This window comes from Acinonyx jubatus, chromosome D1 (assembly GCF_027475565.1).
Source record: "Acinonyx jubatus isolate Ajub_Pintada_27869175 chromosome D1, VMU_Ajub_asm_v1.0, whole genome shotgun sequence".
NCBI lineage: Eukaryota > Metazoa > Chordata > Mammalia > Carnivora > Felidae > Acinonyx > Acinonyx jubatus.
In genome coordinates, this window is record NC_069390.1 from 95,678,327 (window position 1) to 95,701,876 (window position 23,550).

General features: G+C 36.4%; 1 protein-coding gene across 5 annotated transcripts in view; it reads right to left on the reverse strand.

Annotated features, from left to right (window-relative positions):
• ARHGEF12 (Rho guanine nucleotide exchange factor 12) overlaps positions 1-23,550 on the reverse strand; it is a 149,809-nt gene that overhangs the window by 72,586 nt on the left and 53,673 nt on the right. For 3 of the 5 annotated variants that reach the window (XM_027036748.2, XM_027036746.2, XM_053203968.1), the window contains exons 2-3: positions 5,420-5,443; positions 4,078-4,163 (exon numbers count right to left, since the gene is read on the reverse strand). In XM_027036748.2, coding sequence (XP_026892549.1) covers positions 4,078-4,163; positions 5,420-5,443 — 110 coding nt within the window. Of the gene's footprint in view, positions 1-2,446; positions 2,504-4,077; positions 4,164-5,419; positions 5,444-23,550 lie in introns of all 5 variants that reach the window. The other 2 variants (XM_027036747.2, XM_027036745.2) reach the window with 1 other exon arrangement.

Here is a 23,550-nt window from a genome sequence, read left to right on the forward strand (position 1 = left end):
ACAGGTTCAAAAAGACATGGGTTAATTTCTTGTACATAATACTATCAGCTAGAATCTCTTCATGAAACAAGACAAAAGGTAGGAAGAAGCTGCAAACTCAAAATTCCCTTGCCCTTCTCTCATATCCCACAAAAATCCACAGAATTTTCCATTACGATAGTAGTGAGAAAAAGACAAAATTAAGTATAATTAAAATTGCAAATCAGAAACACGATCTGCTCGTGATCAACGGACTCCAAAAGGTGCAGAAGGAAAAATAAGGAGAAATGGAATAAGTACTGACCTACTGCACCAGGCAGAAACCTAACAAAAGAAGTCCATACAAAACAAACATTTGGTTTCCTTTTAAAATGAGCAAAGTAAATCTACCTCACAAAGTAGCTCTAAAAATAGCCAAGAGAGTTCAAAATAAGTAATTTGTAAGCAAAGAACTAGCATTCATCTAAGTAGTGAGCTAATGAATTTTACCCCAAGACCACATATAATCTCAAGTTAGAAGTGGGCTTGTTAAGAGACCCTACACTAAAGCAAAGTCAGCAGTTGCTACAATTCTACTCCATCATATTTCAGTATTTCCAAGCTTTTCTGGACTCCCTAGAGATTCCTTTCCAACTGTGCTAACTGCACAAAGTCTGAAGGAGTCCATTCACACAGGTGACAAAATATTTGTAATGTCAAAGAGATTTAAGTTAGTATGCTAACTCTGTTCCGATCAACTCATCCCTTTTATAAGTGCTTTTTAAAGACTCACGGCTCAGTTCCTTCCAGAAAAGGTATTTCGAGGGTTTTCAAGAAACAAACATACAAAGAAGCCACACCTTGTTTCCCCATTACCACTTAAAATGTTTCTATTACTAACAAGCGAATGGCATGCCTGAACTAGCGTTGATATTCCTATCACTGAAATATTAACATCCAAATCAAACAGCAAGCTTTTGCATACATACCACAGATCTAGGAAAATGGTGGGGAGGTGAAATACAACACTGCAAAGGCTACTGGAAAAGAAGGGGGCCGTAAAGATGGTGTTCACATTCCTAAGGAGAGGATAAACCATAGGAAGCTCTTTATGTAGAACAGAAAGACAGAGTCTCGAGAAATTCGGAAGCTATTTCTTACTTATGAGAAGCCAAATACTTTGGAAGGGAGGAAAAACACAAACCTGCCATGCCATACAGCACGGTGCACATTTCATCTTGAACTACTGTAAAAGGTTTCACTGCACGAAAAAGGTACTGGTCACCAAAACCAAAGCAAAGAACCGTATTTATCCCACAGAGAAGCATTAACTGGTTTATAACCAAACACTGAAGCCTCGTAATATTAAAAAGTATGTGACACTGTGGGCTGAAGTGTCAGGAAATACAAATTACAAAATGTCTTAAAGGGGGGAGGGGCATTCTCATATATTTGTTTCCTTTCATGTATGTCAAGCTAGGAAACAGCTACGTCTGGGGGAACTTGCGTCTGATAGACTTTTTGTTCTTTTAGAGAAGACCTGGTTCTCCTTTGAGGACAAGTTTGGAATCTTCATAAAAAGAAGTAACTTATTAGTCTTTCAGTTATTTTAAAAGTCTTGGCTCCAAGCAGTGCTTCTCCTATTCACTTTTCTCAAAAAACGAACTGGATGCCAAAACAAGGGAAGAGGACGGCAGGTAACACTGTGCAGAGGAAAGGGAAAAACACACATGAACTTCACAAACATGGTTTATATTCTCTTTGGAAGACAGGACACAGTCTAGAAATATTAGTGTTTCAATCTTCTGTTACAAAAAGTTAACTATTCAGATTAAACCTGCTCTTTGTGAAAAATACCTTTAAAAGGTACCATTTTGAAATTTTCCCATTCAGAATAAGCTTCAGGGAAACTTCTAAAAGGCGTAAACAAATTCTTCGAGTCACAGAAATAAAATACTTAAGGTATTTTTGCTGATGTGGATAAATCACACACGAACAGCATTTTCAAATAATGAAGGCAATTAAAAACAAATTAAAAAATCAAATAAGAATTCCAAAGAACCGCTAACACCTCTGAATCACACCAGTGCTACACTTAGAGGGAAAGACTGGTGCCATGAAATTCTACATGATCCAATCTCTGCAAATGGGACACGGAAAGAAGATGCCAAGAATTCAAAGCCCATCCATGTTACATGGAGGAGGCTGACTCAAACATATCAGACATCATCACTTTCCCATCATCCACAAGATGGAAGAGAAGATGGGTCATGTGGCCTACCCTTACTCTACAATGTTAGTTTCTAGCAACCTTAAGCTTCCCAGTTGCAGCCACATTAAAACCCCGGCTCCCTTTCCCTGCAGTAGGTCATGCCATGCAGAGCAGACACAAGGAAGGCTGCAGTTATTTAAAAAAAAAAAAAAAAAAAGGGAAACAGCATGAAGCAAGCTCCAAAGGTGCAAGGCTGAATCAGCTACATTAGCTTACCATATATCTCGGATCTACTCTCCTCTGAACTAGACTTTGTCTTCTTGGAGGAGCTATCTGCACAAGAGCGGGAGAAAAGGAGAGAGATATAGAAAATATGGAGACCAATGTAAGGGGAAAAATTCATGGGGGAAAAAAGAATGAATCATGATCAAGTTAAATCGTGCAAACACAAAGTATGAACATCACAGGTGATAGCACTTAGAACAGTCACGAACAGCACAGGTAATGACATATTTTAAAGATTTATCGAAGAAAAGATAGTGCAATAAAAATATGTTCAAACAAAACAACACATGAATAGTCTACAAAATGTATCATCTGACAATTGTAGAGATGACAAAAGCACCAAAAGCTGTGATAATCTCATTTTGAAGCACTGCGTACCCCTCCGCTAAATCTGTCTTTGGAGACAGCACATCACAGGTGAAAAATACAGAGTAAGTCATTCTAACAAGACTATACTATTTAGGTGCACTTGGGCAGAAACTCATTAGCAAGACAGTAACTAATCATATCAATAAATAAAAGCCACTGAGCCTCATGATGTCAAAGTTAGGTATCAGAGATAATTATCTTTTAATAGAAATCCAGAAGTTATACCCCACCACAAAGCCTAAATTGATGATCGGGACTTCATTTTTACCTACTACTCAAGATGCAAGTAAATTATTAGCTATTCACTTCCTATTCTTCCCTGTCTAGATAATAATATTTTTTCAAAATAACAGTTTATACTAAGAATATGAAATATTAGACACAAAAAATATACTTTTAAAAATTAAAAATCGTATTTATAAACAAAAAATATCTAAAAAGATATTTTATTTGTGTATCTAAGACCTTAGCATTCATTTACTTTATCTTTTGTCATAGGAACGTACAACTGAGTAAAATTGTTATGAGCACAGAGAACACAAATCAGTTTCAAATGACAAAAGCAAAATTATCAAGCATTTTTTTATAAATTAAATACTGAGAGAGTTTATAAGGAGAAAACAAAAGACCGTATTTTACAAAAGGAGTTCAATCTGTATGTATAAAATTAAGAATTTAATAATCAGAAGTCTACTAGCATGAAAACTTTAGGAAAGATCAACATTACTTAAGACTCTCTAAGCTCAGAATACTTGACTGAAGAAAAAGGGATCTCTATTCATTTGCTTACTCTAAAATCGTACGATCATTAATTTTTGAAGTTGGATTTTATCTAACACTCCAATTTACCACAATCACACATGAATTTTTAAATAACTACAGAAATCTGTAGTTGTTACTGCTTTGATTTCATGAATTACCACTGTTCATACTTATGATTCATTTTAACACTAAGTCCTTGGTCTGCCTGGAATCTCTAATTATGATATAATAACTATTTCTCTTCTCATGATTATTTTTTTAAAAATCACACTCTACAATGATGCTTACATAGTGGAATCCATAGTGTTGAGTGTTAAAAATGCATGCAACTCCTCCTGAATGCACAGGTTTTATATTACATCACTGAGGAGGAAGGAGAGTCCTGAACAGACCAAACAGTAACTCCTGGTGTTTCAGGTAGTTATACAGCTTAAGCTGTATCAGTCTGAACTTCATTACTCTCAATAGTCTTTGGAAAAATGGTGTTTTACCTGTGGGATCAAAATCATGCGATGCACTGCGCTCAACTTTCTGCTTCTTATCTGTTGGTGACTCTCGGTTCAAAATACTTCCATGCCTAAATTAAAGTAAAGCAATCAAATATTTACTACAAGCAAATCAACAGAATAAAAACTTAATTTAAAAATTGCTGATCAGTTTACCCTATACAGTCTCATAAATCTCTCTAACGTATGTTTTTCAAGAAGTTTTAAATTCAGTCTGTGCTATGTGTAATAAAGAGTCTATTTATTTGGTTATATAAAGTGCTTAAAAATAATAAAAGTAGTATTTAGCATTAAGTCTATTTTAGTCTTAGAAATAACTTAAATTCTTTCAGTGGTTTTCACAAGTTACTATTATTTCCACCGAACAGGTAAGAAAACAGTGCCTGAAAATAATTAAACACATTCCTCGACCAGACTCTACATATACTATGATCAGGTTCAAAATCACTGTGTAAATATAGCATGGATGAGAAAAGTTAAAAAAAAAAAAAATCTTAGGCGAGCCTCACTATAGCTCTAGCTACACAAGTCAGGCAGGCCCAGTTGACACTAGAATCATTATTTTTCCTATGGCCTACCCAAGTACAGAGATCAAATAGTGGCTGGGCAGCAGATAAGACCCTCGCCGTAACACATACACTACCAATTAACTGAGATGTCAAGATCAGCATTGGTATCCTGGACCACACTGTCACTAAAAATGACAAAAGTAGTATAATAGTTAGGAATGATATACTACCTACATTGTAAATAATATTCACAACAACCAGGATGAGAAAGAGATGTTGAAGAACAAGTACTGAGGAAAAGGCATTTAATCCCAGGGTATGAATACATATGGAGATATGGATGTGGGCATAGGCATATTTGAACATTCTGGATTTTTCCCTTTACTGGCTTAAAGTAATTAAGACTGATTCAGTTTGCCAAAGTTCATTAACTAAAGGCAGCTGTAGTTACCCAAGTGATAAAACACATCAAAAACTGGCAATCCATTCGCACTCCCCAAGCTACTCACAACTGAAAACAGTCACAATAGATTTTAAAATTAAATCTCTTCATAGGGAGTGACCTTAACTATCAATTTGAACAAACTTTTAAAATGCTTACATTAAAAACATTGAAAATGTTATCAAAACAATGCTCTCTCCAGAAAAAAATATGCAACACCTGTTATATTTTAAATTTGTAAAACATTTTGATATTTTAAACTACTTAATATAAAAAATCCACATTTTCAAAACCCACAAAAATCCACCATAATTTCAAAGGAATGCTTCTAATTAAGAGTTAACCTGAACATACGAAGGGCAACTGAACAACTTACCTTATAGGTTTTTTGAGGGGAAACCTGAAACAAAGGAAAGAAAAAAAAAGGGTTAAATGTAGTTATCTCACTGGTAAGACTGTTATTCAATTTATTCATTCTATTAAACCAGAATAAGAGATTTAAATCTTACACTAACTTTCCCAAAGCAAGATTCAACAAACAGGCAGACAAAAAAGCTAGATTCAATTTTTTTAATATCTTAACTCCTTTGTTAAATCTTAAATTTCAGGTGCTAGGAGCTGTCACTAAAATCTAAGTATTAAGTGCTCAGCACTATTCTAAACTGTTAACATGTACTATCTCATTTAATCCTTATATACTTATATATACATGTACATATTATTATTATTATTTCCATTTTACAGGTTAAAAAGACTGAGGTAAAGAGAAATATCTTACCGTTAAAATATTCTACCTCGTTTCCCTGGCAGAGAAAGTTTCCTCCCTTCCGTCACCCCCTCCCCAACCCCCACAAGATATCTGGGTGCTGATTACTGCTCTGTTGATCTGCATCTACTACCCTTTGATCATAATCAAGTCACAATTCTTGTTTATTTACGTTTGGCATTTATAACGGAAATCTAGAGAAAATACCATCGCAGGATTATCAGTTATTAAGAATATGTTCCAAAAGTAGAAAACAAAGGTTACATCTTTTCTTCTTGCAGTTCTATAAGCTATAAAGAATACTGCATTTCCTCCTGGTTGTCTTTTTTAAAGAAATATTACTGGGGCTTCCTGATAAGAATTTGATGTTACATATAAACACTAAGTCTCTAGGTGTTCCCAAATTTCTTCCCATTCTCCTTTTCAGGTCTGTCCTTTCAGAAATCACCTCAACCTATGGCATTTTATGTAAAGATTATTTAGCCTGCGTAATAAAAACAGGCTTTCTTAAGAATAGCCATAAAATGTTTCTTTAAAAAAGGTAACACAGTAAGAAAAGTAAACACAGTAAGAAAAAAAACAAAACAATGACATTCGAATGACTTTTGTCATGGAGATAGTTTAGTTAAAAAAAGAAAAAACCCTCTAACATAAAAGTTTAATTACAATTTTCTTTAACTCCTACATAAGCCAAAATTGATCCAAAGAAAAAGACAAAGAATCTAAAAACTTCCGTGATAAGTGCATGTTAACTCACAACAAAGTCAGGGAAAAGGGGTTCTGGGGTAAAGAGCACATTGCTCTACTGAATGTACCAATTACAAACGATTATCAAACTTTTAGAAATAGTTCCTAAGAAGTCCATCCCTATTTGTTGGGGAAGTGGGGAGGTGGGAATGTTTTTTAATTCGGAAACAAATATAAAAGTTGGCAGGAAAGAATTCCCAGCTGAGTTTCTGCAAAGGATAATACCTGCAGTTAGCAACCTCAGCCACTCTTCCTGATAGCCGTTACAGAAACTCCTACCCCAAAACAATGGCCGCTTGCGTCAGGGGCTGACTGCAACATCCAGGGAGATTCTGGTAAAGAATCCCGGAAGTTCCCAGACTACTGATTGAAAACCAGCTTCCTGAGTGGTTTTCTCTTACTAGGGAATGGAAGAGGAGGGGAAAGAAGATAAAAATGGAATGAAAAGATGAGCAAGGACTACTGTACAGGAAAATTTGCTTACCACAATCTACTTACTAAATTCTTAAAGCACAGATGAAGGACAAAAATTTTTAAATCACAATAATTTTTCTCTAATCACTAAATTGCAGTTAGCCCGACAGCAGGCTGATGAAACGGTTCCACACAAAATCCTCTATTTTCAAGTCCTTGTCCATTCTGTAACCCAAGCATAAAACTGACAATCTCCTCTAGTTCGATATTTATGTAAAAGAGCTATAGTTGAATGAAGACATTATATTAATGTACTTAATCAAACTGTACCTGGCTTTTGAAAACACCATATTGATGACTTGGGCATTTAGCCAACAATGAACATGTTTGTGCTTATTTACATACACGTGTATGTATTCTTCCAGATGTAAGACAAAGTCCAAGTACTAATATGAAGAACCATAATTTAAAAAGGAAACTGGGGTGCCTGGGTGGCTCAGGTGGTTAAGTTTCCGACTCTTGATTTCAGCTCAGGTCATGACTCAGTTCATGAGTTTGAGCCACACATCAGGCTCTGTGCTGACAGTGCAGAGCCTCCTTAGGATTCTCTCTCTCTCTCTCTCTCTCTCTCTCTCTCTCTCTCCCTCTCTCTCTCTCCCCCCCCACCCCCAATTGTGCATGTGCTCTCTTTCTCAAAACAAATAAATAAACTTAAAAAATAAATAAATAAAAAGGAAAGGGTTGTCAAAATTTGAGCCACTGGGATAAGGCAACTAGATGCCCTTACTTTTGATAACCTATACAGCAAGCACACTCATACGCCACAAATCCTAACCAAGGGCCTCAAGGTTATAATTAGATTGACTCACTTGACTTCGGGATGCCTTTCTTTCTTTTTTTTTTTTAACGTTTATTTATTTTTGAGAGAGAAAGAGAGAGAGAGAGAGACAGTCAGACAGAGCACAACTGGGGGACAGGCAGAGAGAGAGGGAGATGCAGAATCCAAAGCAGGCTCCAGGCTCTAAGCTGTCAGCACAGAGCCCAAAGTGGGGCTGGAACCAATGGACCATGAGACCATGACCTGAGCTGAAGTCGGACACTTAACCTACTGAACCACCCAGGTGCCCCAGTATGCCAGGTTTTTTAAGTTTATTCATTTATTTTGAGAGAGAGAGCATGTGCAGGAGGGGCAGAGAGAGAAGGAGAGAGAGATAATCCCAAGCAGGCTCAGCACTGTCAGTGCGAGGAGCCCAATGCAGGGCTCAAACTCACGAACCTGTGAGATAATGACCTGAGCCAAGATCAAGAGAAGGATGGTTAACCGACTGGGTCACCCAAGTGTCCAGGATGCCTTTCTTACAAGTTCTGAGCTCTAATATTAAAGCCCCAGGTAGCAACACATAGAGGCCTCCCCAAAGTTTTTATTTTCACACTCCACCCATGTGTTATTACAGTATAAAGGGAGTTATGATTTGATAATTACATAAACCCTAACTAAATAAACATTTATTCTAGTAAAACTTCTAATTATAGCCAGGTTTAACTATACATATATACATACACACATTTAAGTATATAATATATATACACACATACATAATTTTCTAACTGGGATATTCCTTTAAGTTTGTTAAATAGAATTTGTTGTAGATGAAAAAAGAATTGGAAAGGGCCGCCAAACTTTGTGTTTTCACATATTTGCTTATAATGAAGAGCCTATAAGAAGTCATTTTTCCTTTTTTGATTTTTGTGAGAAAAGAGCTAGCTTTGACACTGTTCCTATGAGAAATGTCCCAAAAGAAAAAATAGAGATTATCACACTCAAACCTTAATTCCTACCCTCTCTCTCCTTCAAGGTAGATATTTTTTTCTTGGGGTTAGTAATGATGAAGAATTTGGGACTCTGGATGGTTCTTAATAAGGGATGATTGAAATGAGGAGAATAAAGTTAAGGATATTTTACCTACATTGTTGGACTGTGGTCGAGTTTTCATTAGCAAACAATGTCAGCTACTAAATTTAGAATTCCAAAAAATTCCATTGTAAGATACATCCTGACTTTAGCAATGTTAAAATGCAGGGTGAAAAGCCTGTGTACCTTGGAATCCATGACACATAGCACTAGTTTATTGGAATTCATGCCAGTGAGGAGAGTTTCTAGACAAAGAACTCTGCAAAATAGGTTACAGCTAAGATAATTCTAAGGCTCAATCCTCATAAAATGATGGCAAATATCAATGCAAAAAATACAGTGTTCCAATACAGTTATAGGCAATGAAAATCACGTGTGATCTCAAGGCCTCAGGAACAGGGATGTCTCAGAAAACAAAGAACAAGGTTCACATTCTAGTTTGAAAAGGCGTTTGCACTTGGGCAAGTTGCTTAACCTCTCTAACAATCATCTGTAAAATAATGATAATACTACTACCTACCTTACAAATTTGTTTTGAGGATTAGATTAGAAAATGAGGAACATTAAATGAGAAGCACTGCCTAGCACAGAATAACCACTTAATGATTATTAGCTATTAGTTAAAATGCAAATAAAATCTGAACTTTAGAGACATAACTACAAATTAAGTAGAGGAGAAAAATAAACTTAAAGACTAACACTATTCAAATAGGCTTTCAGTTCAGCAAAATCCACAGAAATGCAAAATCCAAAGCCAATGATGAAACCATAGGTTTAACGTGCCAAGCCATATTATATAAAATTAACGTCAATACTCAAGTTAACAAACTTCCCAGATGCTGCAGGGTAAAAGAAAAGATCAGGTTACAACCAAAACTTTTAATTTTCATGGCAAGTAGGGTCAGTGATTTTTTTTTTTTAAGGCTATGAAATTGTGCTGACCATACCTGTCACTTCTTAGCAAGAGAGTGCATTATTTCCACATCTCCTTTAAAATATCAAAATGATTAAGGCATCCCGTGTCCTGGATATAAATTAGGTTTTTTACTTCTCTGTTTCTACAAAATAATTTAAATAGCCTAAAGTACAACACTTAAATTTGAAATTACTCCAATGTGAATACGAACCAGCTAGCTCTACTATTACATCATCTTTCACAAAATAACAAACAAAACAGCTAAAAGGGCATCTGTACCCATAAGTACCCATAAGTATAGGGATTTAGAACATACTGCTGACTTTAGCTAAACTGTTAATTCGAGCTTTAGATCTCTGGACAGTCAGATTCATAGAACCAAAAGTAGTAATGACCACTACCACTCCTCCCCCTTCAAAAAAACACCAGTCGTAGGTCCTGTCACCACCTACAATTTATAACTGGCCTGGCTGAAAGTCACTAAAAGAACTAAAAATTATGGAAAGAACAAAAAAATAAAAGTCTGAAAATGACCTACCATTGTACCTTTTTATTAGGATATAGATCCAAAGCATGAAAAGTTGTTAGCTGAGCTGGCAATAAAACATTAGTTACATCAGAAAGACTCAGACAGAAGCTACAGCTGACAGGATGACTCATGGAGAGTTTTTCATGGTGTTATTAGTTTTAAACCTCTGGACCTTGCAATACAAAACCACAAAATGACAAGGACCAAGGAGCTCAGTTCTGGTGTAAAATCCAAAAACAATTCACTGAAATGTAATGTAAGATCTCAAGCTAACTTCTTAAATATGGTTTGGTATACGGTCACTGTTACTGAAGAACTTGAAACACATGACGACCCTCAGTAAGTGGCTCTTCTTTCCTGGACGTACTTTGACAAATCAAACAGTAAATTCTAAATTATCTTAATTGCCTCTGTCAGATATTGTAAGCTGGACACTGGTTGTTTCAGAACTGAGAAAAGTAGTTCACAATTAATGTAACAGCTTATTTATTACAGGCTCTCATTTACTCATTGATAATCTGGAATAGTATCACTTTTGCAAATATTTCCTGTAAGGTTTCTAAATAACTTTCCTTTGAAATCATGAGTATCACCATTAACTTATACAGTGTCTTTTTAGACTTCAAATTACTTACTTCAAAAAACAAAGAGAACTGCCAGAAAAAAGTATGAGAACCTCAAACTACTTAGTTATTTGCATCCCATTCAACATCAGTCAAACCATCAAATCGATGATTATATGGATCTGGGCTTATATAAACAATAAACTGGACTCAACAGAATAATCTCATGATTTCTAAAATAATGACGATACATAATTTTCATTTGATAGTGATTAAAATCTCAATCTTGTTTCACGATTCCCTATTTCAGAATTTGGAGAAGTGGTTCAAGACAGCAGTGCCTGAAGATCCTAAACTCACCTCCTCCCATGGACACAAAATTCAACAGCTAAAATGGAAGAATTTCCTCCGAAAAAGTTCTGTGAAAACTAGATGAACAGTGCCTCTACAACAAAAGATAAAAGGGCCACACTGAGACAGGTAAGGGAGGCAGAGACAGACATGCTCTTGCCAAAATGCCACCCCAGGAGCAATGACCCACAATTGGAAGGGATCTCAAAAAATATGGAACTTTTTCCAGAAGGGTGAGGGGTTTGTGCCCCACATCAGGCACCCCAACCTGTGGGCCCTGCACCAGGAAGACAAGCCCTCAGAACTTTGTATCAACTAAGATTACATCCAGGAGAACCATAGAAATGTAGGTAATTAAAAAAAAATTAAAACACTCTTAAAGGTCTTGAAGGCAGACTCACTCACCTTGAGACCTAGCACAAAAGCAGCAGTTTGAAAAGTTCCTAGACCACATGTAAAGCAGACCGAATTACTCATCTTAAAGCAACTTCCAGAGAAGAAGGCACCTGATGGTTCTCTCTCCAAGAACAGAGTGTTGGCAGGTGCCATTTTTGTGATCACATTCTATTGTGCTAAGGCTGGTACTGGCGGGCACCGTTTTTATAATCTCCCTCTAGCCTGCTAGTGGAGGTTGGTACCCCCTCTTCAGTGCCCAACCATGCCACAGCCAGGCAAACATCTCCTTCACCACCTCCAATGCCATAGCCATAGCTCCACCACAACCAGCAGGCATGTACAGAACACACAGGGGATGCCCTTTGAGAGCCTGGCTCTGTTGACCAAGGGGAATGCACTTCTGGGCCTCCGGGTCATCTCCTACAGAAGGCCACTCCATCAATACTAGGAGATGTAGCCGTTTTGCCTAATATATAGAAACGAACTCAGAAACTCAGGCAAAACAAGGAGACAGGAATGGGTTGCAAACAAAAGTACAAGACAAAAACTTCAGAAAAAGATCTTTATGAAACACAGATACGTAATCTACCTGATAAAGAGTTCAAAGTAATGGTCATAAAGATGGTCACGAAACTTGGGAGAAGAAAAGATGAACACAGTGAGAACATCAACAAAGAGAAAGAAAATAAAAGGAGGCACCAAAAAAAAAGTCACAGAGCTGAAGAATGCAAGAACTGAACTAAAAAATACACTGGAGGGGTTCAACAGCACCCTGGATGAAGCAGAAGAACAATCTGTGAGCTAGAACACAAAGCAACAGAACCCACCCAAACAGAGCAGCGAAGGAAAAGAAAAACAAAAGAGAAAATGAAACTTTAGGAAATGAAGATACATGAAAGGACAGATGGGATAACATCAAGCGTAATAACACCCCCACTATAGGAGTCCCAGAAGGAAAAGGGAGAGGCAAAGGAGCAGAAAACTTATTTGAAGAAATAATGGCTGAAAACTTCCTTAATCTGGGAAAGGAAACAGACATCCAGGTCCAAGAAGCCCAGAGTTCTAAACAAAACAAACCCAAAGAAACCCACACAAAGCAATATTACAATTAAAACAACAGAAGGTAAAGATAAAGAGCCGGGTGCATGGGTGGCTCTGTTGATCAAGCATCCGACTCTTGATTTCAGCTCAGGTCATGATCTCACAGTTGGAGATCAAGCCCCACAGCAGGCTCCACACTAGAGGGAGAGAGGCTCTCCCTCTCCCTTTGCCCTTCCCCCCCTTTTGTTCTTCTCTCTCAAAAACATAAACAAATAAAAATAAAGATAAAGAGAGAACCTTAAAAGCAGCAAGAGAGAAACAATTTGTTATGTACAAAGGAAACCGGTAAGGCTATCAGCAGAATTTTCAGCAGAAAATTTGCAGGCCAGAAGGGAATGACATGACATATTTAAAGTACTAAAAGAAAAAAACTTCCAACCAAGAAAACCCAACCTGGGGGGGTGGGGGAGTGGGAGGAGGATACTCTACCTGGCAAGGTTATCATTCAAAACAGAAGAACTAAGAATTTTTCAGATAAGCAAAAGCTAAAGGAGTTCATCACCACTAAACTGTCCTTACCAAAAAAAAAAAAAAAAAAAAAAAAGTTAAAAGAATTTCTTTAAGGTGAAAAGCAATAACACTAATTAATGACAAGAAAACACATGAAAGTAAAAAATCTCACTGGGAAAGGTAATATATATAGTAAAGGTGGTGAATTAATCACTTATAAAGCTAGTATGAAGGCCAAAAGACAAAAGTAATAAAAATATCTATAACTACAATAATGAGTTAAGGGACACCTAAAATAAAAACCTATGAAATATGACATCAAAAACAAAATGTGGGGGGGATAAAAATGTAGTTTTGGAATGTGTTCAAATTTAAGTTGCCAACAACTTAAAACAGACTATTATATAAATAAAGATGCTATTTGTGAACTTCACAGTAACCACAGAGCAAAAACTTATAGTAAATACACACAAAAAAATGAAGAAAAACCTGTACATAAATGAAAGAAGGTTATCAAACCACAGGGGAGAGAGAAAGAAGAGAGGAACAGAAAGGAACTACAAAGACAGCCAGAAAACAACTAACAAAATGGCAATAAGTACATACCTACCAATAATTACTTTATAAATGTAAATGGACTAAATTCTCCAACCAAAACGTACATTATAGTTGAATGGATTAAAAAAAAAGATTTATATACATGGTGCCTAAAAGAGACTAATTTCAGAAGTAACACAGAAACTGAAATTAAAGGTAGAGAAAAAGATAGTCCATGCAAGTATGAACCGAAAAGAAAGCTGATGTAGCTATGCTTTTACTAGACAAAATAAACTTTAAAACAAAGACTTTAATAAAAAGAAAGGCATTACATAATGATAAAGAGGTCAATCCAGCAAGAAGATATAACGTTTTTAAATAAATATGCACCCACCATAGGAGTACCATAATAAATAAATATTAATGGACCTAGAGGAATAAACTGATAACAATACAATAATAGTAGGCATCAAAAGATGAATCATCCACACAGAAAATCAATAAGAAAAAACTGAACTAAAACAACACATTAGACCAGATGTCCTTAACAGATATATATGGAACATTCTATCCAAAAGCAACAGAATACACATTCTTCTCAAGTGCACATGGAATATTTTCCAGGACAGATCACATGTTAAGCCACAAAACAAGTCTCAAAATTAAAGAAGACTGAAATCCTATCAAGCACCTAGTCTGACCACAATGGTATGTATGAAACTAGAAATCAATTTTAAGAAGAAAACTGGAAAAACCACAAAAATGTGGAAGTAAACAACATGCTACTGAACAATTGTGGGGATATCAGAGAAATCTAAGAAAAAAAATGCCTAAACACAACTGAAAATTGGCACCTGGGTGCCTCCACCGGTTAAGCGTCAGACTCCCAGTGTCGTCTCAGGTCATGATCTCGCAGTTCGTGGGTTCAAGCCCTGCATTGGGCTCTATGCTGAAGGCATGGAGCCTGCCTGGGATATTCTCTCTCTCTCTCTCTCTCTCTCTCTCTCTCTCTCTCTCTCTCTCTCTCTCTGCCCCTCCCCTGTTCTCTCTCTCTCTCTCTCAAAAATAAATAAATATTAAAAATTAAAATTAAACAAAAGACAACTGACATGCAGCAAAAGCAGTTCGAAGAGGACAGTTCATAGCAATGCAGACACACTTCAAGAATCAGAATATGTTTGGGGCGTCTGGGTGGCTCAGTCGGTTAAGCGTCCGACTTCAGCTCAGGTCACGATCTCATGGTCTGTGGGTTTGAGCCTCGCGTGAGGCTCTGTGCTGACAGCTCAGAGCCTGGAGCCTGCTTCGGATTCTTTGTCTCCCTCTCTCTCTGCCCCTCCCCTGCTCATGCATGCTCTGTCTCTCTCTGTCTCAAAAATAAATAAAAACATTTAAAAAAATAATTAAAAAAAAAAGAATCAGAATATGTTTGTGAGCATAATAAAAATAAGAGGAAAAAAAATGTCCTCTAATCTAGGATAGGCATGTTTCCGAACAAGATTTTACATAAAATACATTAAGGTTGAATGTTCAAATTTTGTAAACTGAAGAGAGAACTGTGCAAAATTTGTTAGGACAAACTGCTTTGTGTAGATTTGCCAAAGGTCACAATTGTACTTCTGAAAAAGCAGAAAGTCTTAACTTTTACCTTTTATATTGAGGTGTCATTGAGACAAACTCCACCATCAATGTGAACTGGAGAATGTTATGAAAATGTAAAATTAGAATATAAAATAATATGTCAAATAACATATTGTCTAGTATATAAAAAAGTTCCACTCAAAATACAAATTCTTCTGTATCACTTTAAAGCACATATATGACATATTTGCAGTTGGCCATTTTTATTAAAGAAAAAGTCTGAAACATCCATAAAAATAGCAGTTTGTAGCAAGGAATACCAATTCAACAAAAAAGCAAATTATAACAGATTTCTCTTAAATTTTCCTAAACATTTCTTAGCAAGTGCCAACACAAGTATAATAGGAATCTTTTAGGAGAAGGAAAACCAGTCAGGATTTACACTGACACCCAAATCACAAGAGTATTTAGTCATGATCTCTGCTTACCTTCAGCTATTGTACTTGGTATGCACTCACTCCTTGACTACACAGAAAGCTAATTCATATCATATCTATACCACAAAGCTGAAAAAACAAGGATTTACCCCCCAAAAGTCACAGCACAAGGAAACACAGGGAATGAGAAAAGTATAAACTTAGCACCCATATACTCTAAAAATGTGCACAATTTCTTTGAACCAAACCAACATAGACCTATTTCTTACAAAGAAATAAAGACCTCAGATACTCTGCAGGAAGAACTCTAAGAGCATAAGGATTAAGGACGTTCCATGCTTTCTACTTATAATTGTTACAATTATTTAAGAAATGCATTATGAGTAAGCATTTTGATTACATATCATTACATTTATATGTCACACTCCTTAGTTGGTGAAATATTTCCATAAATAAATAAAACTTACAGGATATATGAATATAAGATATCAGTAAAGATAAGACTACTAAAAAAACTGATCATAGCCAATATCCTTACAATTAAATCTTCTATATAACACACATCCCACCTTCATAAAAATGTCTTATTTTCTTCTAAGGAAATTTTTTTTCATTAAAAACACTTTTACCAGCTATGCATACAATGAATGTTATAATGCAATTTTTGGTTTTTAACTAGAGACTTCTCTTCATAAATGCTTTCGTTCTGGCATCAAATATTACCAATTCTTCAATTCCCCTTAGCCATCCACTCAGTCTGTCAAGAAACCACATTTTCTATGACAAATCTGAATACCCCAAACTTTCAAACCGGCACAAAGGAAAAAAGACCTCTGATTCTGAGAGGGAAAGGTGAGAAAATTAGTTATATGCAGGCTATCTCACATCTTCTTCTACAAGAGTTTTTCTTGGCCCAAAACTATGGAGTTAGAGTAGAGGGTATACAGTCTTATCAGTAACATGGCTCACCACAACACTGAATTTGGAAAGTTGGAGGGAAAGTGTGTTTGAAATATTTTGACATGGTTCTTACATCACTCCAGATCTGGGAATCATTTTTAATTCACTGACATTTAGTTCTATTTTCTTCTTTAGATACTAAAAATGTGACTTATCCTAACACACTTTCAACAGGTAAGACTACTGACATTAATTTCTAAATAGATCTATGTTACCAATAGTATTTTTCTAACATTTTCAAGAGAACTCCTCTCTCTCAAGGGACTGAAGAATTAGACTGTTATCTTTCCAAAAGTGTAAAGTTTCCTAGAAAGCAATAGTTTTCTATTTTTCAACATGAAGAAATATCCTCTTTATCCCCAAAAAATATATGCACAAAAGTTTTAAAAATTAAAAAGACAAAATAGAAAATAAAAATCACCCAAGAGTTCAATACCCAGTATTTTTATGAATACTTCCCCCAACTTTACTAAAAATACAGACTTCTCTATTTGTATATAGTATAGCTACAGTGTAAAAGTTTCTTTTTGTAACAATTACAGCATATAGGACATACTGTTTGGTAGACTTTTTAACTAATGAAACATTGACATAATTTTACATCATTAAATATTTCACTACAGCACTGATTTTAAATTGTGCTGCACACAATCTTAAGGGTTCAAAAGACATCCCTCAGAGAGCACAAGTGGGTAGATGGGAGGGAGTTTTAGGTTCCCTGCACATCAGAGCTGCTTAGCTTTTATTTATTTTATATTCTGAGCTTCCAAGTAAGATAAAGATTTGAGAAAGAGATCTCTAAATAAATAATTCCTGATAGCTACAGAGTGCTTTGAGATAGGCTATTCAATTTAAGCAATTATCTTTTGTAAATATTTGGACTAGGCCCATTTTTTTTCAGTATAACAGGCATTGTTGTAACAAATAACCTTGTAACTCAAATTAGGCACTCCCTCTTGATTTCTTCCTTAGGATGAATTTATCTATAGTAAAGAATCCACATGGGAGTTTGGACTTGAAGAGGAGTTTGTGTGTGTGCCAGGTAAAGAGAAAAGAGAGGACACACTATTCCTTTAGCTCAATCCCGTGGACTCATGCCTAACCCTTATGGAAAGACACAGTAGCAAGAAGCTAATAAAGGAGACATTTTGGGAACAGACCTTGTAAGACAAAGGGCCAGAGTAACATTACATTGGTGTTCAAGTTGACAAAATTTTTCTAATAGATGAAGGAGATTCTTTCTGTTAAAAGTGAAAACAAAACAGAGGAACCATATAAAAGCCACAAATTGAATAACTACCAAAAAGCTGTATTTATATTTTCTAATTATAATACCAGAGTTACATTTGAAAAACAAGTAAACATAGACGAGGAAGATGCATTACTTATGCAGTGTGGGAACTGCACAGAAGTGCATACAGAGATTATCAGTTCCCCTGCATTAAACGTGAAAGCAACCCCTAAACTGGGCACTACCACACTTGTTATAGGTTGAATTGTATCTCCCCACAAAGGTACACTGAAGGCGCACCTGGGTGGCTCAGTAGATTAAGTGTCCGACTTTGGCTCAGATCATCTCACAGTTCATGGGTTTGAGCCCTGTATCGGGGCTCTGTGCTGACAGCTGAGCCTGGAGCCTGCTTTGGATTGTGTGTCTGTCTCCCTGTGTCTCTCTGCCCCTCCCCTGCTCACCTCTTGTCTCTCTCAAAAATGAATAAACTTTAAAAAATTATTAAAAAACCAAAACACTGAAGTCCTGATCCCTAGTACCTGTGAATATACGACCTCATTTAGAAACAGGACCACTGCACATGCTTTGGGTGTCATATCTAAGAAGTCTTTGACTAACTCAAAGTCACAGAGATTTTCTCCTATATTTGCTTGTAGAAGTTTGAGAACTTTCCAGTTTACTTTCAGGTCTTTTGACATATTTTGCAATAATCTTGGTATAAGGTGTGAGGTATGGATAAAAATTTACTTTTTTTATACATGAATATCCCACTGTTCCAGCATCAATTGTTGAAAAGACCATCCTTTCTCCACTAAATTGCCTTTGCACTTTTGTTAAAAATCAGTTGTCCCGGGGCGCCTGGGTGGCTCTGTCGGTTAAGCGGCCGACTTCGGCTCAGGTCATGATTTCGCGGTCCATGAGTTCGAGCCCCGCATCGGGCTTTGTGCTGACAGCTCAGAGCCTGGAGCCTGTTTCAGATTCTGTGTCTCCCTCTCTCTCTGACCCTCCCCTGTTCATGCTCTGTCTCTGTCTCAAAAATAAATAAACGCTAAAAGAAAATAAAAAAAAAATAAAAACATAAAAATAAAAATCAGTTGTCCGTATAGATGTAGGTCTATTTCTGGGATACACAGAAGTGAAGTTCCCTTCTTATCACACATCAGGGGGTGTACAACTGGACTTGTCCCTTGTAATCATGTAATCATGTTAACCGTGATCATTTGGTCAAGGTAGGTTTTCCAGACTTCTCCCTGTAAAGTTACGTTTTTGCACTTTTCATACTCTATTCTTTAAAAGCAGGTCACTAAATCCAACCAATACTAGGGGTTAGGAAGATTAAGCTCCATCTCCTGGATAAAGGAGAATGTACACATGCTATTTGGAATTCTTCCGTAAGGAGTATTTCTGTTTTCTTATTTATGCAACCATTTATGTCAATACTGAACTCATATGTATTATTTTATACTTGGAATTCTAATCCAATACATTACTTATTTTCCTGTTCAAACGGTTTCAACTTAAGCCATTCACAGGTATTTCAGGTCGGTACCTGTTTCCTTTTGACATGTCCCCAGCTTTTTTTTTTAATGTTTGTTTTTGAAAGAGAGACAGAGACAAGGCGAGTGGGGAAGGAGCAGAGAGAGAGAGAGAGAGAGAGACAGAATCTCAAGCAGGCTCCAAGCTGTCAGCACAGCACCCAATGTGGGGCTCGAAGTCACGAACCATGAGATCATGACCTGAGCTGAACAGACTCAACTGAGTCATCTAAGCTCAGCCTTTTGTTTTTTGGAGCATTTCCTTGCTTCTGGCACTATAAGGTGCTCTAGACTCCTCTTTTATTTCCCCTAATCCAGCCTTGGAATCAACCATTTCTCCAATGAGCTATTTACTGGGGATTGGTAGTTAGAAACCAAGATCTGGGTTCTAGGTGTGCTTCCTGTTATTTCTATGCTTCCTCAGCAGACAGAACTAGAAAATCAAAACTTGCCTCAGTATCTATCCATCTTTATGTATATATTAAGCTAAACATGAGTTCATACTGATGTCTATAATTCTAATCCAGTACAAGGTTCACTGATCTTCCCTCCTTGCTTAACTCCCTTATGTGACAATGAGAAATTTAGCTTCCATCTACTCTGTACTCAGAGGATAAACTCCACTCAGTTATAATATATTGTTCATTTTATATGTTTATATATATGTGTGTAAATGTGTATACATATGTGTGTATATACATACAACTGTGTGTATATCTGCACACATACACACATGTATGTGTTTTACATGTTCATATATATGTATGCATATATAATACATAGTTATACCTTACATATGTTTGTATATTGGTAGACTTTTTAAAATCCCAAACCATATTTCATCTAAGTTGTTAAACTTATTGACATAAAAGTATTCATAATATTCCCTTATATCCTTTTTTTTTTTTTTTTTTTTTTTAGAGAGCGAGTGAGCATGCGAGAGGGGGAGAGAGTCTTAAGGAGGCTCCACGCTCAGCACAGAGCCTGTTGAGGGGCTTGATTTCATGACTCTGGGATCATGACCTGAGCCAAAATCAAGAGTCACACACTCAACCGACTGAGCCACCCAGGCGCCTCCACTCCTTATTATCCTTTTAATATCTGTAGAATCTGTAGTGATGTCACCTCTTTTATTCCTGAGAATGGTAATGTTTGTCTTCCCTCTTTTATTCTTCATCAGCCTGGCTAGAGGTTTAACAATTTTATTGATATTCTCAAAAGAAACAGCTTTTGCTTTCACTGATTTTCTCTACTGTTTTTCTGTTTCTACTTCATTGACTCCTACTCTGATCTTTATTATTTCTTTCCTTCTTACTTTGGCTTATTTTTCTTTTTGTTTTTAATTTACATCCAAATTAGTTAACATATAGTGTAATAATGATTTCAGGAATAGAATTTAGTGATTTATCACTTATATACAATACCCAGTGCTCTTCTCAACAAGTGCCCTCCCTAATGTGCTTCTGCTTACTTTGTTTTTAATTTTCTCTTCTTATTTTAGTTTCTTACAAAAGAAGTCAACTTTAGACTTTTCTTTTCTAATAGGTGTTTAATGCTTTTTAAAGTAATGGCTTAGTGGCATCCTGCAAATTCTGATAAATTATGGGGTTTTTTTTTTCATTTAGCAAAAAATAATTTCCTATTTCCCCCCTTTTTTAAGCTTATTTATTTGAGAGAGAGCAAGCAAACAGAGGAGGAACAGAGAGAGAGGGAGAGAGTATCCCAAGAAGGCCCCATGCTGTCAGAGCAGAGCCCAATGCAGGGCTCAATCTCACAAATCATGAGATTGTGACCTGAACCAAAATCAAGAGTTGGATGCTTAACGGACTGAGCCACCCAGTTGCCCCCATTTCCCTTCTGATTTCTTCTTTGACCCATAGGTAATTTAAAAGTGTGTTGTTTACTTTCCAAATATTTGGGGATTTTCCAGAGATCTTTCTTTTATTGGTTTCTAATTTAATTCCACTGTGGTCAGAAAACATACTTTATAGGATTTGAATCCTTTTAATTTACTGAAACTTACTTTGTGGCCCATAATATGATCTTAGCAAATGTTCTGTGTGTACTTGCCCAAAAGGAAAAAAAAAAAAAAGTGTACTATGTCATTGGCTAGAATGTTCTATAAAATGCAATTTGATCAAATTGGTCAATGGTGTTAAGGAATCTATACCCTTGCTGATTTTCTGTCTACTTCTTTCAATTATTGAGGGATACTGAAATCACTGATAACAATTGTGGATTTGTCTATTTGTCCTTTAAGTTATATCAGTTTTTCTTTCATGAACTTTCAAGCTCTGTTATTAGGTGCATAAAAGTTTAGAACTGTTATCTCTTCTTTTTTACTTGATGCTTTTATTATTATGTAATGACTTTTTTTATCCCTAATATTTTTGCTCTGAAATTTACTTTATCTGATTTTTTTAAATTTTTTTAAATGTTTTTATTTATTTTTGAGACAGAGAGAGACAGAGTATGAGCAGGGGAGGGGCAGAGAGAGAGGGAGACACAGAATCTGAAGCAGGCTCCAGGCTCTGAGCTGTCAGCACAGAGCCCGACGCGGGGCTCAAACCCATGGACCGTGAGATCATGACCTGAGCCGAAGTCGGACTCTTAACCGACTGAGCCACCCAGGCGCCCCAACTTTATCTGATATTAATGTATCACTATAGCTTTCCTTTGATTAATATTAGCATGGCATATCTGCTTCCATCCTTTTAAACTGTATGTGTCTTGGGGCACCTCTGTGGCTCAGTCGGTTGAGCGTTTGGCTCTTGATTTCGGCTTGGGTCGTGATCCCAAAGTCATGGGATGAAACCTCCTGTTGGGCTCCACACTGAGTGTGGAGCCTGCTTAAGATTCATTTTTTTCTCTCTCTCTCTCTCCCTCCCTCTCTCTGTCTCTCTCGGCGTCTGGGTGGCTCAGTCAATTAAGCATCTGACTTCGGCTCAGGTCCTGATCTCCTGGTTCGTGAGTCTGAGCCCTGTGTCTGGCTCTGTGCTGACAGCTCAGAGCCTGGAGGCTGCTTCCAATTCTGTCTCCCTGTCTCTCTCTCTCTGCCCCTCCCCTGTTCGTACTCTGTCTCTCTCTCTCAGGAAATGAATAAACATGAAAAAAAATTTAAAACAAGATTCTCTCTCTCTGCCTTCTCTTCCACTTGCATGCTGTCTCTCTGTCTCCTCTCTCTCTCTCAAAATAAAAAAAAATAAAAATAAACTATATGTAAGAGGGGAAAGTAGGTGATGGGCATTGAGGAGGGCACCTGTTGGGAAGAGCACTGGGTGTTGTATAGAAACCAATCTGACAAGAAACTGTATTTAATATAAAAAATAAACTATATGTGTCTTTATGTTTATTAAGGTGTGTTTCTAGTATGTTGTATATAGGTGGGCTTTGCAGTTTTATCCAATCTGATCACCTCTGCCTTTAATTGGGGTGTTTACACAATTTGCCTTTAATGTGATTATTGATATGTCTAGATTTAAGCCTATCCATCTTGCCATTTGCTTGTTTGTCTCATATGTTCTTTGTTTCCTTTTCATTTTTTTTTTTTTTTGCTTTCTTTTGGATTAAATTACCTTCTTCAATTGATTTTTGAAATAATGTTAATAATCTGTTAACTTGTCCCTCTCACTAGATCTTAAATTATCTGAAGGTGAGGACAGTATTTTATCTGATTTTGTATTCTAATTAACTAGTTCATCACTGAGCTTATACTTGACAATTCAATGTATGTTTAATAAATGAATTCATTCATTCAAAACATGTTTATTTAGAATTATAGAGGATATAAGTGCTTTCCAATCCACACCACAGCCCTCCTTCTAACCCCAATTCTATTCAGTTATCTACCACTTTCCCCAGAATGACTCAAGGAAAGATGACCCCATTTGCAGCAACAGAGATGGGCCTTTTTGCACTGAATGGTAAATGCATTGCTGGGTAACTGGTTCAGAAAGAGACGATGAGAATAGAAACAAAGTTTACTAAAAACATCTGTGGAAGTATTTTCTTACTCTTAAGAAAGAACACGAAACTTCTTTTCCTCTCTCCCACTGGACAGGAATGAGGAAGAATGTAGCCTTGA